Source organism: Nyctereutes procyonoides, unplaced genomic scaffold (genome assembly GCF_905146905.1).
Source record: "Nyctereutes procyonoides isolate TBG_1078 unplaced genomic scaffold, NYPRO_anot_genome, whole genome shotgun sequence".
Classification (NCBI taxonomy): Eukaryota; Metazoa; Chordata; class Mammalia; order Carnivora; family Canidae; genus Nyctereutes; species Nyctereutes procyonoides.
The window spans coordinates 25091487-25108822 of record NW_026575140.1 but is presented as its reverse complement, the minus strand read 5'-3'; the positions used below and the strand labels follow the sequence as shown (position 1 = coordinate 25108822).

The window sequence follows — 17336 nt, the reverse complement described above, 5'->3', positions numbered from 1 at the left end:
GTTTATAAAGACTTGAGCCCACACAGAGCGCTTTCAAAGAGCCTGAGCCCTTTCTGGTCCTACTCTTCCAGGACGCAGGCACTCCTGTGCCTTGAGGTCCAGCCTGGGACCGTTTGCACAGGATTTGCCCTCGGATGCTCAGAAACCCCCTCCAGGGACACACATCCTCATGATTCAGAAGGGTTGTTGGCCTTTATTGACAGTACAGTGTGTGTTAGTCTGGAAGTGCCCACGCCCTACTGCCTCAGGTGAGCCCAGGTACCTGCTCAGGAGAGCCCAGGCTTTGTGCATGGGGAGCAGCATCCTGGAATCTCTCTGCACTGAGGGCCACAGTATCCCCAGAGCTGTAGGAGCCCAGGAGGTCCGGACCCCAGGGCATCATAGGAGACACAGGCCGAGGAGGACGGTGGTGAGGGAGGCCAGCAGGACCCCTGGCGGGTGGTGGAAGCTGGGGGCCTCTGAGTAGCCATAGTTGGTCCTGCAGGAATCCTGCAGCTTGTCCAGGGAGATGGGCTCCTCCTCGGGAGTTTGTGTGTGATCACTCACCTGGGGACAAACACAGGTTGGGCTGCCTGCCTGCCTGCCTGCCTGCCTGCGTCCCTCCCTCCCAGCAGAGAAAGCTGGGTAAGCACAGCTGCCCCTCCTCACCCGTTCCACTGCCTCGAAAACCCGGAGCAGGTTGTTGGCCAGGACACCCCTGACCTCCGCTTCTGTCCACTGCCTCCTGAGTAGCTCAGCCACCAGGTCTGGGTACTTGGACACATCTTCAAGCCCCAAGGGGAGCCTGAGGTGAGGGCAGAGAGAACCAAGCTCTGCATCCTAGGGGTCAGGGCCTCAGAAGCCTGTCCACCTTCCCACAAATCACTGAGCTGCCCATGCTCCCATCCCAAGGCCTTGGGGGTCCCAATGGAGTAGCTTCTAGAGTGAGACATACTTTGCCTGGTCACAGTTTCACACTTTCCAGCTTCAGACCCTCATAACATATTTATGGGAGGCATGACCCATCTCATCCACAGGACACTGGCCTTGCTCCTTACCTGGAGACACCATCAAAGTCCCCACCAAAGCCCACAGCTCCAGCTCCTGCCACCTTCTTGATGTGATCCAGATGGTCTGCCAAAGAAGGCAACAGGTGTGGGTCCTGGGAGCAGCCCTCCCCTACTCAGCTCCTGGGGCCACTCACATCTGCCTACCTGCTACTTGGGACAGGGTGGCCTCCTTTTTGCAGGAAACGTAGTCATTGTAGAAATTCACCATCACCAGGCTACCTGTCTGGTTCTGCTTAGGAGAAGGGTGGAGCAGTGGGCCAAGAGCAAGCACCGCACCTCAGGACCAGTCCAGGGAACAGGGCAGATGGCCCCCAACCCCAGCCTGTCCCCTAGCCCCTCACCACCAGCTGAAGCACATCATCAGGCACGTTGCGCCGGTGCTGACACAGGCTGTAGGCCGAGGAGTGGCTGAAGAGGACGGGAGCCTTGGACAGACTAAGGGCAGCCTTCATGGTGCTCACAGACACGTGGGCCAAGTCAATGATGACCCCCAGCCGGTTCATCTCCTTCACCACACGCTGCATGGACACAAGGCTCAGCGGCCAGCCTTCTGGGGTTCACTGAAACCCCCCGTGACAAGGCCAGGCATGGGGAGTAGCGGATTTGGGCAAGGGCCTTGCTGGACCAGGTATTAATGAACTCTTCAATGGCTAGGAGATGACCCACAGGTTCCAGGGAACACCCACCCTGAGACAGCCCCTGCTAGCTCCAGCTGACAGTGAACTGAGGGCCTGAGAGACAGGACCCTGTGTCCTGGGTCACTTCTCTGAGGGTGACTGTGGTCTTTGCTGAATGCCCTCCCTCACCTGGCCAAAGGGTGACAGGCCTTGGCTCTCGCCCTTGTCCTCTCCTGTGTCCACCAGCCAGTTGTCAGCCCTGGGAGAGCAGAAAGCAGGTATCCCAGGGGCAGAACAGTCAACCCGGTCCTCCCACACCTAGGACTCCCGGAAGGACAGCAAGGTGCCGGAGAGAGGCAGACCCTCCTTTGGCCTGTGGGCCCTCCTGTGCGCACTTACCAGGGTGTGTTGCAGCTGTGGGTAAGAGTCATGTACCGCATGCCCAGGTGGTAGAGTGTCCGCAGGACGCCCAGGCTGCTGTCTATGGAGTGGCCCCCCTCCACACCAACAAGACTGGCTATCTTCCCCTCCTGGAAGGCCTGCCGGATGCCTGTGGGGAGAGCCAACTGCGGCGGAGCGTCCCTGGAGCCTCCACATAAGGCATATCTGGGCAGCGCTAGCTGCTCTGTTGAGGGCTGGGGCTGGACCAGGACCCACCTGTGCTGTTGGTGACACACACAAAGGTCTCCGGGTACATCTGGCACATGCGATGGATGACATCGATCTGCTCCAGTGTCCTCTTCACAGCGTCTTTGTTCTGGGTGTCACAGGGTGTGTATGCGGACCAGAACTAGGGGCCACAGGGGAGAGGTGCTAGTAGGGAGGCTCTGGGTCCCACCCTCACAGGCATGTGGGCATCGGGCTCCCCTCCCATCTTGGAAGCCCTCCCATGGCCTGTGTGGCTCTCCAGGTCCCTTCCAAAGACCTGTGTCTTCAAGGGGCTTAGGAGGTCCACGGCCACCAGGGAGGGCCTGCGCCATAGCCCAGACACAGAGGAGGGGTGAAGGGACCCCAGCACAGGCAAATGTAGGGCTGGGCTGAGCCATACCTGGCCCCCCACAAAACCAGCCTTCAGCTTGGGGATGTTGGTGTGTGTGTGGGTGAGACTCGTCAGGTTGGCCGCCTCAACCTGAAGCTTGTTGTTGAACCTGGTTAGCAGCTGCCAGGGCAGGTCGTTGTGCCTGGGGAAGGCCAGAGAAAGGCTCAGAGGCCAGCCAGGATAGCCCCATGGACCTGGGGCCTCCAAGCCTCCGAACAAAAGCCAGCCACTGGGGTGACAGACTGCTCCTTGTGTGAACACACCTAAGCACAGATTAGCCACTCCACGGTGCTCCACACCCAGGCCAGGGAACAGAGCTGAGAGACCCTCTGGGAGGTCTTCCCTGTGAAGACCCTTCCTGGGGAAGAGGGAGGAGCAGGGGCAGGAATTCCAACAGTCTCTGTGACACTGGGTAGCTGGGTGTGGGACGCTGAGAGTTTGCACAAGATGAAATCCTCCCCTTGCAGGGAGGGGACGGGGATGTGGGTGTGGCCTGCCTTTGGAGACCTGGCTCCCCCACCCCACCCCACCCTCCTGGGACAGATGTAGCAGGGCATCAGGGGCTCTGTGACAGCGCCGCCCCGTTTCCGAGCACAGCCTTCTCTGCTTCCACAGCACTGAGGCCCATCTGAGCCTTCCCAGGAGCCATAGGAGCTAGTGCTTTGGAGGGAGGCTGGGGCGGGGAGGGAGGGGGAAGGAGTGGGGCTGAATGTCAGCAGCTGGTCTGGGCTACAAAGGCAGAACCCATAGGGCTGGACCCAAGAACCAGGAGTTGCCCAAAGGAGGAGAGACCTCTGGGATGCCTGGTCTCCCTCGGTTGCATATACGGAAGAGATATGGGCCAGGGAGCTTGTTGGAAATGCAGAGTCTCGGGCCCATCTCAGACCTGCCAGCTGGAAACTGCGCTGGAATCAGCGAAGTCTGGAATTCAGGACACCTGTGAAGGCGCTCCTGCTGGATCCCTAATACAGTGCCAAGGGGCCTTCGTCCTGGCGCTTCGCCAGCCCTCCCAGCCCCATACCAGGGGGCACTGCCCTATGTGGGTGGCCACTCCTGGTTTTGAGACTGCTCCTTCCAGGACCAGCAGCCCCAGGCTCACCCCCCGTCTAGTTCCCATCTCCAACCCCTCCTCCCATCTCTCAACTCAGTTTTTCCACCTGGAACATGGGGATGCTTTGGTACTTTAGATGAGGACCTCAGGCCAGCCACCCCTGGGTGGAGCTTTTCCAAAGCAAGTTGGGCCCAGACCCCGGAAGCCCCCCCTGCTCTCTCAGGGGGCTCCTGTCATAGCTGTGTTTTAATGGGACAGGGTGTGGGCTGGTGGTCAGGACGCCTTTCCTGGTGGAGTGGTGGATGGGTAGGTAAACTTCAGAGTACCAGGGCCTCTGGGTGCTGCCCTGGGGGCAGGGCGGGGCAGGGCCTTGCACAGGACTTTGCCCTCCCCACCCCACCCCTGTCCCTGCCTCCAAGGTTGCCACACCCTCTAGCTGTCTGCCTGGAAACCGCCAGGAGGGAGGGGCACTTTCACTGGAACCCACAGCAGGAAACAGAGGCCACCTTCGGCCTGCTGTCAACACTGCTTGTTCTAGACCCTGCTGGATCCACCCTCCTTATCTGTGAGGCCAGGGCAGCGTCCTCAGTGGTGACAGGAGGACCCTGTCCCATTCCAAGGGGACAGGTGACAAGTCCCAGCCCTTGAATGACAGCTAGCTATTGTCGGAGAGATTACTGGTGGCTTCTTATCTCCACCTTTTTCTTAGTAACAGAAACCCCTATTTTTGGCCATTTGAAATAGAGATACTTTCTTGCCCCTGTATGGCGGGTATGGCCATGTGACAAGTTCTGCCGTTTGGGAGCTTCCGAAAGCTCTTCACAGACAGCTGTAGCTCGGTCCGTGTCCTCCGTGTCCCCTGCTCACTCCTGCTGGCTGGCATGCCGATGGAGACGGCCGCTTATAGCAGCCCGTGACCTTATGAAACACCACGCAGGGCCTCCCTCTGGATGGCTCTCGACTTGGGTCTCTTGCCCCAAGAGTAATGCAGGTAGCTGATACCCAAGCGTTGGGTTTGGTCCTGTCAGCCTCATCTTCACTTTGTAGCTCTCTGGACTATCTCAGGTCCCCAGACTCCATTTCCCTGAGCATTCCTGGCTGTCTGGGCCCTTGGATCCAACTCACCTGTCATGTGGGCCTCAGGAACCCCACTCTGTGCCCAGCCACCCCTTGACCCTGAGAATCAGGGAGCAGAGCAGCTTCCTGGACTCACACCTTTGGCATCTGCGCATTCGCTGGCCACTGACCAGACAGCGGTGGCTCCGTCCCGGGGGGCAGGAGGGGTACCCAGGTAGCAGCCTCTGAGGAGACTTGGCCTCACCCTCCTCGGAGCATGTATGAGGGGACCCTGGGGCGAAGGAGGAGCTACAGGGAGGGAGGGGTGCACGACCTCCTTTCTCTTGGGCCACCGCAGCTCCCTGGGCTTCCCATAGAACGACATAGCCCATTTTCTTAGTTTTTTGTCCAACAAAGCCCAGAACACCTGCCAAATAGTAATAACTGGAGCATTTACCGAACAGTTGCTGGGAGCAGACAGAGACACACACGGGTGCCCTCCTAACGGTGCTGCACCCAGGGTGTGCTAGTGCATGCCACAGGCCACTCTTGGGCGGCACACACAGGGGTCCAGTTCCTGCTGTCTGCTGGTCGGCAGGGGAACCGCGGCAGAAGGGAAGCAGGAGTGGCTGTGGTGTGTGCACAGGTGGCATTTCACACAGGGGTCAGGAAAGGTGGCCTGAGCAAAGCTCAGGAGGAGAAGAGAGTGGGAGCATGGCTGTGAGGACAAGCGGGGACAGTGGGACCCGCCTGGAGCATCTGGGGGTGTGAGGATGGCCAGGGGCGGCAGAGGGGGTCTTGGGGGCTGAAAGCAGACTTGGGCTCTACTCTGAGCTCAGTGGGAGACACGGCGGGTGGAGGGTTTGAGCCAGAAGGACCGGAGCTGGAACTTATATCTCCCACACTCCCCTGGCTGCAGCTCTGAGCCTGGACCTTGGCTGGCAGAAACCAGGACAGAGGCTCACTGGTGACCCGGTGGAGGTGGAGGTGAAGTGGGGGCAGGGAGAGAGGGTGGGTGCAGATGCAGGACACAAGCTCTGCTGGGGCAGCTGTGACACCACAGGCACAACAAGATGGGAAGGGGTCTGCAGGAGTGGGTGCGTCAGGGAGCACACCAGTGAGGTCATGCTAGGCAGACAGCACAGAGGTGACCCAGGGGCCCCTTGCCTGGTGAGTCACCCCCAGGTGGATACGTCTCAGAGGAGGGTCACAAGGGCCAGGAAAGGCCTCCCGGGGGCTGGTGGCAGACACCACCCTTACCCACAGCTTCAGGTGAAGCAGCAAAGGCCCAGTAAGGAAGTATGGCCCCTTAGATTTTGTGGCTAGTTGGAGGCATGCCCAGGGCCAGGTGCCACCATCTTCTACCCCCAGCACCCACTCCAGGCTGGGATCTGGCACCTATGGGCACAGGGAGGGTTAGGTTCTAGGACACCCCAGGTGCTGCTGAGAGCCACAGGGGCTTTGCAACTGCTCCACTCCTGCTGAAGCTTTGGAAAGCCCTAACAGACCCCACAAGGAAACTGAGTCCCAGCAGAGATAGGTCTGTCAAGTCAAGGGCACATGAGCTCCTGCCCCTGCAGCCCCAGATCCCCAGTCCCAGGACATGTGGCCACTCACCCGTCGATGACAGGTGTGCCCCGCATGATCCTCTCAGCCTCATCCCGGAACTGGTCTCCAGCACAGATGGCCACCAGGGGCCAGAGCCACCAGCTGATCCACATGACACAATCCACCAGGCTGGCCTGTGCACTGCGGGGTCCAGCGGAGGCCGTAAGGAGCTGCTGTGTGTGCTGGAAGAGAGAGCAGAGGTCTTCAGTCTGGCTGATTGTTGCCAGGAGCCGTCCCATTCAAGGCTCCCAGTGTTCAATCAGTAACCAACACTTCCCTGAGAAGGGAGCGGGGGGTGCAGATGGAAGGCCCTGGACCCTGTGGGCTGGGTGCAGCTGTTGGGCCAGATAGGAGGCCACTGATGCCAAGAGACTACCCAGAGCCCCGGTGAAAGGGTGGCTTGGGAGAGGCCACTCAGGGTAAGTGGTCAACCAGTGCTCGTGTTGTTACTATCACCACACCCCTTTATTTGCCTGTAAAAATAGCTTCAGGTGAGCATGGAAGATGGCATGTGGCCCTGGATGCTCCCACCACACCCCACCCAGTGCTCCTGGCCTGCAGCCCTCAGCGTCCCGGCCACCCCGACCCCGGCTGCAGAGCAGGCTGGACCTGGGGGTTTAGGCCAGAAATCTGGAGCATCAGCGTTTTGCAGCCCTGCTGCCCACTCAGGGCCCCTGGTGCGTGGTCACTGCCAGAACCAGAGGATCCTGGTCCCAGGCTGGGCCAGCATCCAGGGTTCTAGGCGGCAGCCCCAGGACTGGGAGGGAACCAGGCCAGGAAGGCTAGTGAGGGGTGTGGGTGAGTTAGGGAGACCCCAGCTGCTCTGCGTCCTCAGGGCCCTCTCAGTGCCGGCCCTCCTGGGTTCCTGACGCCCCAGCTTCTGGACAGCACTGGACCCTCAAGCAGACCAGCCCTGCAGAGCCCTCGCTGGGTCCCCAGCCCCCCCGAGGACAGACCCGAGAAGGGAGGTCGTGTCCCAGCCCTGGCTCTGCCACCATTAGTGGTGTGTCCGTGCCTGGACTTTTGCCCATTTGTCCCCGTAGAAGTGACAGCAGGAAGGCCCCTGTGCAGCGTTGGCAGCCCTTCTCCACCCAGCCCTCTCAGCAGACCACGGGGGCTGGGGGCTGTGACGAAGCATGACCTGTTGGAACCACACGTCCCTGCGCGGGAGACACGCACACAGCTTCTACGGCCACCTGCCTCCGACCCCCGTGACCCGTCTCCCCGACACCTGAATGCTGCTTCGTGGGCATTTCGGGCTCTCGTGCCGGCGCACCTGCCTTTTCCACTGCCCACTCCCCTTCTCTGGGAACCTCTCCTGGAATCCGTTCTCTGCTTTTATGAACATGTGCCTACCCCCTATTTTCCTATTTATTTCTAACTTTATTTTCTTCTCCTTCTTGCTTCAGAGTTGGATCTTTAAAAAAAAAAAGATTTTATTTATTTATTCATGAAAGACACAGAGAGGCAGAGACCTAGGCAGAGGGAGAAGAAGGCTCCATGCGAGGAGCCCAATGTAGAACTCGATCCCAGGACCCCGGGATCATGACCTGAGCCAAAGGCAGATGCTCAACCACTGAGCCACCCAGGTGCCCCTAGAGTTGGATCTTAAAAGTGCATAATTGTGTTTTATTAGCCTCATCTGAGCATGTTTCTCTTTATTTATTTTTATGTTTTTAAATATTTATTTATTTATTAATTCATGAGAGACACAGAAAGAGAGAGGCAGAGACACCGGCAGAGGGAGAAGCAGGCTCCATGCAGGGAGCCTGACGCAGGACTCGATCCCTGGTCTCCAGGATCACGCCCTGGGCTGAAGGCAGAGCTAAACCGCTGAGCCACCCGGGCTGCCCAACATGTTTGTCTTTAAATATGATCGTTCAAGCCAGTACAATGGCAGTGGTGCTGGGTCCACTGTTTCTTGTCCTACCTCGGGCTCCTTCCCTGTTTCTTGCGTTTGCCAAAATTTTCAGGTTATTTCAATTCCTCTCATAATAGCAAGTTCCTTATTTTCTCCTCTCTAGATAGGTATTTATTCTATTTCTCACTTGTCTACAGTGCTTTCTCCTACCATTCTCCAAGAACGGTGGCATCCTTGTGAACTCACACGGATAATGGGTCCAACCCTTTCTTGTCTGCCTTCCAGTACCGTGACACCCGCAGGTCAGATTTCATTGTCCGTACATGGTCTCTCTGGGTCAAATTCTCTATCCCTTTATCCTCCCCATGTGACTCTATGCTTGTCCTTTGAACCCTGCCTCACCCTTGATTTTGACCTTCTCTCCATTTTCAAATTCAGAATTCATTGGCTTCAATTATTTTTAAAGAAATTTAATTCTAGGGACGCCTGGGTGGCTCAGCGGTTGAGTGTCTGCTTTCGGCTCAGGGTGTGATCCCGGGTCCTGGCATCGAGTCCCACATTGGGCTCCCTCTCTGCATGGAGCCTCCTTCTCCCTCTGCCTGTGTCTCTGCCTCTCTCTGTGTCTCTCATGAATAAATAAATAAAATCTTAAAAAAAAATAAATTCTGGGCAGCCTGGTGGCGCAGCGGTTTAGTGCCGCCTGCAGCCCAGGGTGTAATCCTGGAGATGGAGACCCGGTATTGGGTCCCACATCAGGCTCCCTGCATGGAGCCTGCTTCTCCCTCTGCCTGTGTCTCTGTCTCTTTCTCCCAGTGTGTGTCTCTCATAAATAAATAAATAAATAAATAAATAAATAAATAAATAAATAAATAAATAAAATCTAAAAAGAAAGAAAAGAAGAAAAGCTTTAAAAAAAAAATTCTAGGGGCACCTGGGTGGCTCCTATTGGTGAAATGTCTGCCTTTGGCTCAAGTCATGATCCCGGGGTTCTGGGATCAAGTCTAGCATCGGGCTCCCTGCTCCGTGGGGAGTCTGCTTCTTCTTCTGCTTGTGCTCCCTCCCTTTCTCTCTCAAATAAATAAAACCTTTTTAAAAAGGAAAGAGTAGCCAGTAGTTTTGCTGCACATGTACCAATGGGTGGTAAACCACCTTCCCTCAGAACTTGAGGGCTGTGGTCCGCCTGTGCCGAGCTGTTGATGGGGTATCCTGTGCAGGTCTGAGCCCTGGGTCTTTGTGGGGAGGGGATGTGTTTTCTGTCCACAATGGGCCCGAGTCACCTCCTCATCCTGGGCCTTCTGCAGTTTCTCCATGGGGTGTCTTACTCTGAGGCTGTTTTCCATCCCACTAGCTCAGCATCGGGGTCTACTGGTGAGGAGTGTGTGTGTGGTAGAGGGGCGCGCGCTAGCACTCCTTCCCCACCACTGCTCACTCTCCTCTTTCTGGCACTGCTCTCCGCAGGAATGCTGGACCTCCTGCGTCCATCCTTTATGTCTCCTCTTGTAGATTCTCTTGTGCTTTTACTCTCTGTGCTAAGAGATTGCCTCAGTTTTGACTTTGAGCACTTTTAATGTTTTCTTTCAGGAATTACATATTTAATCTCCCAAGAGTGGTCCCCTGGGTTTTTGTTGTTGATGTCTTCCCCTCAGCACCCTGTTTTTGTTATGGAAACAATGCCTGATAGCAGAGGTTCTGTTTTCTTCTGTTTACCTGAAGATAATCTGTTTCCTCTGACTCATTTCCCCCCCATAGTTTATCTGGACCTTTCCATGCTTTCCTCAACCAGCTGGCCATCTCTTTCACTTCACATTTAAGAAGGCAGTGACACCAAAGCTGGGTGTGCTGTATAAACAGGCAGGCTCTTCACTCAGGTTTGGTGTAAAATGAGCCAGAGGGAGGCCAGCATGATGATGGGGACCCCTCAATGCCAGAACTCCTCCCTGATTTCCAAACAAATGAACAAATAAGCAAACATTTAGAGAAGCCCCTCCTGGCTCCAGGATCCTGCGTTTAGGTGAGCGGGAGTTGGGTAGTCAGCCAATGCTGATTGGGGCCATCTTTCTCACTCTGCCCCTGCAGCATGAGAGTGGAGTTCCTTTTGGGTGTCTGCTGGGTGGGCTGCCCGTCCGTCCCCTGTAGCCCTCTCTGTAAATATTCCCAATGGATCTTCCTCACTCGGCTTCCTAGGTGGGCTCTTCCATCCTATTTTTCATTCCCAGAAATGAATAGAAATCTGCCTGCTGATGGATGCTCTCCACTGTCTGATGTTGTGAGTTCTTTTGGATTCTCTTCTTCTTACCCAATGCATGAGAACAGGGATGCTTGTCTTCTCTTCCATTATCTCTGGGGGATGCAGGTGTGGCACTTATGAAGGTTTCTCATAGCATTTTCTTTTCATTCCAAGTCCCTCCACTTGCTGTGGTGGCTACACCCAGTACCCATCTTTACATCCTCATGTCGTAGTGCTTCAGGGAAAGCCAGGGGCCTGCCTGGTCCAGACCCCTCATTTTTAAGGACTCACTATGAGGAGACAGGTAAGGAGGTGGAAATAGTGCTTCGTGAAGAGCACACACTTCAGAATCAGTCCAGTGTTCAAACCGCTGGCTGTGGCAGATTGCATCTCTCAGAGACAGCTGCACCAACACCTCCCAGCCCATAGGCTGTCCTCACAGTGAACCCTGACCCCTCTGCTGGGACTTCCCTGCCTCACTCTCCCAGCTGGTAGGTGGTGGCAGGCATGACTTCTGTGCTCTATGTCCTGCAGCTCGCCCCTGGAAACCTGCCAACACCTGGATACAGGCCTTCAGGTGATCCCAGCTGAGACCCAGACCCTGGAGGTCAGAGACTGGCTGCCTCCCACCCCCGGCCACTGATGAAATCTCAGCCCACAGGAAAAAAGAGTGCCAACAGGCTCATGTGCACTAGCTGCTACGTCCTGGGATCATTTGTTACACAGCATAGAGGACTGACACACTGGCCATTTCCTGTGACCAGTGACTTCTGTTTTCTTGTCAGTGAAATGGGGATGAAGAATCCTAACCTCATAGGACCTCTGGGAAGCCCTTCACGAGTGCCACTCTATCTGTGCCCTAGGGTTGCTTCCTTTCAGGGAAGAGAAAGCTCTCATGCCCACCTCTCATCTCAGTCTTACTCACATGATGTTGGATAATGGCTGTGGGTGGTCCTCAACCCGTGGGATGGAAGCCAGGGACAGTGCTCTTGCCAGCGGTTCCTGGGAGGATATCCTGAGACCACCCTGGCCAGGCCCCTCTCATACACTTCTCTCCTCCTGACCCCCTGGCCATTTCCCATGGACGTGGCCTCCACCCAATCCTTGTCTCAAGCCCTGCTTTCAGGGGAGCCACTCAGTAGTTTGCTTTAAATTGTAGCTCTTTTTATTTAAATAAAGGGAAGAGTGTTATTAGTTGAGAAGTCAGCATCAGAAACAGAAGGAACACAGTGAAAAGGAATACGTGGGAACAGAACATCTCAGCCTGAGCCACAGGGGGGTCGCACACGGAAACTGACAGCTTTCCTGTCCTGGGAGAGGTCATGGCCCAGCTGGTGGGCAAAGCCTCCTTGCAAACCCCCTGCACAGGCAGCTAGGGTGCTACCTTGGGGGGCGAGAGTCTCTAGGCCCTGTCGTAGCAGCACCAGGGAATGAAGTACCAGCTGGAGCTCACCAGAACTGCATCATGGCAGGGGACCCAAGGAAGCCCCTCCCACCAGTTTCTCCTGCCCTCGTGCCTCCAACCAGCCGATGATGGAGAAAGCTCACGGCAGCATGGAGGTCCCAAGACCCACGACCCAACATCCCTCAAGGACACATGCACTGTGGTACACGAGTAAGCACATACGGAGATATACACACACATAGAAACATGCCAACACAGCCCACCACACACCTCCCACATGAGCGTGTGTTCACATCCCACACACGCACACTGTGAAAGCAGAGCGACACATCCCATATATACCTGCACAGTGACACGTACACGTCACATGCATGCAAACATGCCCTGCCCCTGTAACAAGCATGTGCACACCCCATCCACATCCACATCTAGACATCCTTGCATCTCCATAAGTGGACACATGCAGACACACCGGCCCACGACCCACACAGTTGCACACGTGACACAAACATCACAGACAAGAATGCCTGGACACACCCCAAACCCAAGCATGCAGACATGTGTACATACTGATGGACACACGCATGCATACGTTTCCACATGTGATAAGCAAACACACACTCGGCTGTCTAGATGTGTGCAAACACAGAGACACCGTTCGCAAGCCCACACACACTCAGCCGTAGGCACATCCATGTGATCACACACCACATGCACATATGCCCTGTCACATGCACGCATAGCCCGCCCAAGCACCTGCAGCACAGCCCTTAGCTCCAGTGACCACTGATGGAGCCTGGCATGCAATGGCCTCAAGTGGGCCTGGAGAGACAATGGAGCAGGGCCAGGTGATGTGTTCCTGGGAGAACTCAGGGTGCAAGGGCAGCTCCAGCCTTTCTCCCAGGCTACACTGGCCCTGGAGTGTCCTCAAGCCCCTCAACCTTCCAGGCCCAGCCAGGAGGCCACCACACTGACCTCTATCCCCCAGAAAGCCTCGCTTCCCAGTGTCTACACAGATAACATCTTTGTCCATCCAACCTTTGGGAGTTGTGTTCAGGCTGGTGGCTTCTCCATAGCCTTCCTGACCCTGCATTGTCCCCTACTCCCCAGGGGAGACCACAGAACCCTGCTGGCCACCTCCACTGCTCTGAGCCTCATGACCTACTGTCCATATGGCAGTGGGCCTCCCTCAGGGACTTCCCCAAGATGCTCCTATGAGGAGCTGGCCCCTTAGCCTCAGCTGGGAAGGGAGGGCTCCAGCCTTGTCGCTTTGTCTCACCACTTCCCCAACTCCAGAAGTGAACCTTTTTTATTTGAGACAGAGAGAGAGAAAGAGAGAGAGAGAGCAGGAGGAAGGGTAGAGGGAGAAGAAGAGAGAGAATCATCAAGTGTATTCCCCTCTGAACACGGAGCCCTATGACCTATGAAGTGGGACTCGAACCCAGGACCCTGAGATTTCAACCTGAGCCAAAATCAAGAGTCAGGTGCTTTTTTTTTTCTTTAAGATTTTATTTATTTATTCATAAGAGACACACACACACAGAGAGAGAGAGAGAGGCAGAGACACAGGCAGAGGGAGAAGCAGATCCTTGTGGGAAGCCTGATGCGGGACTTGATTCCAGGACCCCGGGATCATGCCCTGAGCCGAAGACAGATGCTCAACTGCTGAGCCACCCAAGCGCCCCAAGAGTCAGATGTTTAACCAACTGCTCCACCCCAGTGCCCCAAGAAGTGACCTTTTTATTCCTCTGCTGGTATCCAACTATTCCCCAAGAATCCCAAAACCCAGCCAGCTGGGCTTTGCTCACCCCACTCACAATGTACTCACTGGGACCCCCTCCCCCTCCCCCTCCACAATGCACTCACTGGACCCTTCCTCCTCCTCTCCCTCACACACTCATCTGTTTGGTATGACTGAACTTGCCTCCGTCTCCCCAGGTCAAACTCCGAGGTTCCCTGGGCATACAGCAGGCACCTACTAATGAACTCAGCCTCATCTGGATGCCGAACAGGGGTGGAAGGAGACAGGCCTCCTAGGGCCTTAGAGCCCTGGCCCCAGACCCAGTTCCCGGTCTCCCCAGGACTCACCGTGGACAGGCTGGGGTGCTCTCTCGGCGCCTCTGGCGTCGGCTCCGGATCCTGTGGGCTGGGGGATTGTGTTTGTTTCTCCAAGTTGGTCCCTCCCCTGAGTTCTCCAGCCAGCTTTCCTCTCACATAAAAAGCCACCTCTTTAAAAACAAATTCCCCCGGGGGCCTCACAATGTACCCGTGGCAAGGAGAGGGACCCAGGGGCTTTAATGTCTTACACATGTCAGCTGGCTGTGGTTTGTGCAGACACACAGGAGGCCCGTCGGGCTGGTGCATTTGGCCGTCCCAGGGGTTGGGGGTTTCCTGTCCCACAGGCTGGGCCCCAGGCCCCAGAGCAGCGGGAATCTGCTTGGAGCGGACCCCCCAGACAGTAATGCAGGGTGTTCACAGGTCAGGTGGGTGGGCAGCACTGAGCTCCAGGGAGGAAGGGGCAGGGAGCAGGAGGCTCATTGACCTCACCTGGGACCCTCCCCAAAGGCTCAGCAGCCCCCAGGCAGCAGGCAGCCTGTCACCCAAGGGCCAGGGATGCCCACCCAGACATTTCTTCCAGTTCCCAACCTCTCCCACTGCCCTCATGCCCTGGGGTCGGGAAGGACCTTCTGTGCCCTCTCTCGGACATAGGAACAGGGTTGGCCCTTGTCTGGCCCAGAGGCTGGGGGCCCTGGGTCTCATGTGTGTAATGGGAGGCAGGTGATTCCACACACACACGCACACACACACACACACACACACATTCCAGCTACTAGAGGATTACATGCAATCATGGATCAGAATGTCCCCTGGCAGAGCCACGGGGACTTTCAAAATCAAGAAGATCTCTCTGGGGACCAACTGGTAACTGGGGGATGGCTTCACCAAGTGGATTCAGAAATCTGAGGCTGGGTTAGGGGCACATGCCTTCAGGGGGGCTCCCCCAGCAGGTAGCAAGCTGTCCTGACCCCCACGGGGCAAGGGACACAGCTCGGCTAGACAGGGCCCAGAGCCTGGGATGGAGACCCAATGGGGGGCACAGCCACCCTTCCCATCATGGCCCTCCCTCTGCCCCCCTGCCCTACCCCTGCCTGCCTCTGCCCTGCTGTGCCGCAGTCACCTGTCTCTGAACAGAAGCAGCCCCTGGTCAGGCCCTGAGTGAAGGGTTCGTACCAGACCTAGAGGAACATGCCTCGGTGATGCGGTCTGGGGGCTGGGCAAGGGGCTCTGACAGAGCTAGGGATCCAGGCTGGGGGCAGAGTTGGCAGGGCCACCTGGGGACCAGTGACAGAGGCCAAGGGTGTCCACGGGAGGGGTGCTCCAGGGAAGGCGGAGGCAGAGCTGAGTGTCCTCTGGGCATCGCGGAGCAGGAGGGCAGAGGGGGGCAGGAGAAGAGCAGACGCAGGTGCCGGCCTGGAGGACCACCCCCCAGCTCCACACTGGGTGGCAGAGCTTGCCCTCTGGGCCTGCCCTGGGGCCCTGACATCACCAGGGCGACCCTCTTGCAAGACCCTAAGTGAGGGACAGGAAAGGAGGCCCCCATCTATTGCTGTCACTGACCTTCAAGAGAACCAGGTACAGGGCAGGGAGACAAATTTCTACTTTTAAGTTATTACTTTTTGTACTATTTGAAAATTTTAGCATGTAAATGAAAATGGAAAAATCAAATTAATTAAAACAAAAAAGAGGCCACCGAGGGGTCAAGCAGGTCTCCTACTCTGCACAGTAACCTGAGGAGCCTAGGGTCCCCACTGCCTCTGCCCCCAGCTCGCCCTGAGCCCTCCGTCCTTGGGGGGTAGATGAGCACCCCCATCTTGTCCATGGTTGGACTCCCAGCAGGGTCAGGAGTCCCAGGGAGGAGAGAGGAGGACGCAGGTGCAGAGGCGGGAAAAGTCACTGCGCTGGGCAGGAGCTCTGGCCTCGTGCCCTGGACAGTAGGGTGAGGACAACGGTGCCCAGGATGATGACACTGGAGATCTGGGGAAGATCATGCGGAAATGCCTGGGGACTCTTGAGCACCGTGTGTGGGACCTCTGTGTCCGAAAGCCCTAAGCTTGAGCTGAGTCTGGGGGTCACTCGGGGTCCAGGCCAGGGGTGAGGGGTCAGTCCAGGGGCTTCCAGTTTTCCTTAGAGTGGTGAGCCCCAAGTGACAGCCATCCCCACTGACCACCCCACTGCCCCTCTGCTGCTGTCCCCTGGTGGCTGGGCTCCTGCGGGGGTGGCCCAGAGGTGACTTCTCCTGAGAGCCCTGCAGACTCGGGGGCGGGGTGGGGGGGGTGCGCTGCAGGAGTGCTGCAGGAGGGCTGTTCAGGTGCTGTCCGCCCCCTTTCCCAGCTCTGGAAACAGGCACAAACGGCACATGCCCAGACCACAGGGTTCTGGGGCTGCACTTGGTGCATTATTCCATGTTTTGACATCACCCAGGACAGTGTGAGAGGAGGAGAGTATCTGGACCTCCCCTGCCTGCCCTGTCCCCCGGGAGCTGGAAGCCCCTGTTGCATCGCACCGTCAGAGGCCACCCACTGCAGCTTCTGGCAACTACGCCTGCAACCTGCTTCCCAGTGGGTGCTAGTTAGACACATCATTCGGATCCATCAGGACTCATCGGGGAGTCCTTGTATAGACGGGGGCTGAGGCCCAGAGAGAGGCATGCCTGGGAGACCTGTGCATGTCAGGGGGCAGCAGATGTCCCCTCCTGCCCATGACATCAAACACCACAGACCTCCCCGGGGCTGGACACAGCCAATGACAATTCTGAATCTCAGGGGGACCCTATGCATTAAGTTCGCCTCTCCCCGCTGAAAACAGCTCTACTGCATATCAATGAGGACACTTGCAAGCTCCCCATGCGCCAAGCAGTGTCCCCCCCAGCTGGTCCTGGCATGTCCCTGCTCCCACCCAACTGTCCCCTCTCGGTCCCCTGAGTCCAGTCCCTGCTCCTGCTGTGAGCACATGGAGAATTTAAGTGTGTCCCTCCCAGTGTCTGTGACAGTGATGCCCACGGAAAGAGGAGAATGTATACGTGCTGCCGAAGCGAGCACAAGAGGAGAATGAATGAGAAAAGGAAAAGTAATACAAGCTGCTTGAAAAATAAATAATCTTTCAAACATGATTTCGCTGGATATAAAATTAACTCTGAGACACTCATTACCAGCAGAACACAGAGGGAGGCGGAAGGCAGAGGTCTTCAGGGTCATTGTTGACTGGGCTCAGTCCAAGAAGAGGAGGCCCCATGATCAGCCAGACGGCCCCGGGCAGGGGTGGGCTCAGAGCGTGGGTTTGATGCTCCAGAATATTTCCTTACCTCTAAAGGCAAGATAAGGTGGAGGAAACGTCTGCGCATTAGATACAAAGAATATGCCCTG

The 17336-nt window shown here is 56.7% G+C and overlaps 1 protein-coding gene across 1 annotated transcript; it reads right to left on the bottom strand.

Annotated features, from left to right (window-relative positions):
- Positions 1-173: 173 nt before the first annotated feature.
- DPEP1 (dipeptidase 1) lies at positions 174-14127 on the bottom strand. The gene is made up of 11 exons (XM_055307153.1): positions 14002-14127; positions 6430-6602; positions 2715-2847; positions 2324-2456; positions 2066-2216; positions 1856-1925; positions 1391-1567; positions 1194-1278; positions 1038-1113; positions 649-784; positions 174-546 (listed from the first exon to the last, which is right to left on the bottom strand). The coding sequence occupies exons 2-11, from the start codon at positions 6531-6533 to the stop codon at positions 379-381; spliced, it is 1233 nt and encodes a 410-aa protein (XP_055163128.1). The 5' UTR covers positions 6534-6602; positions 14002-14127; the 3' UTR covers positions 174-378.
- Between the last annotated feature and the right edge of the window lie 3209 nt (positions 14128-17336).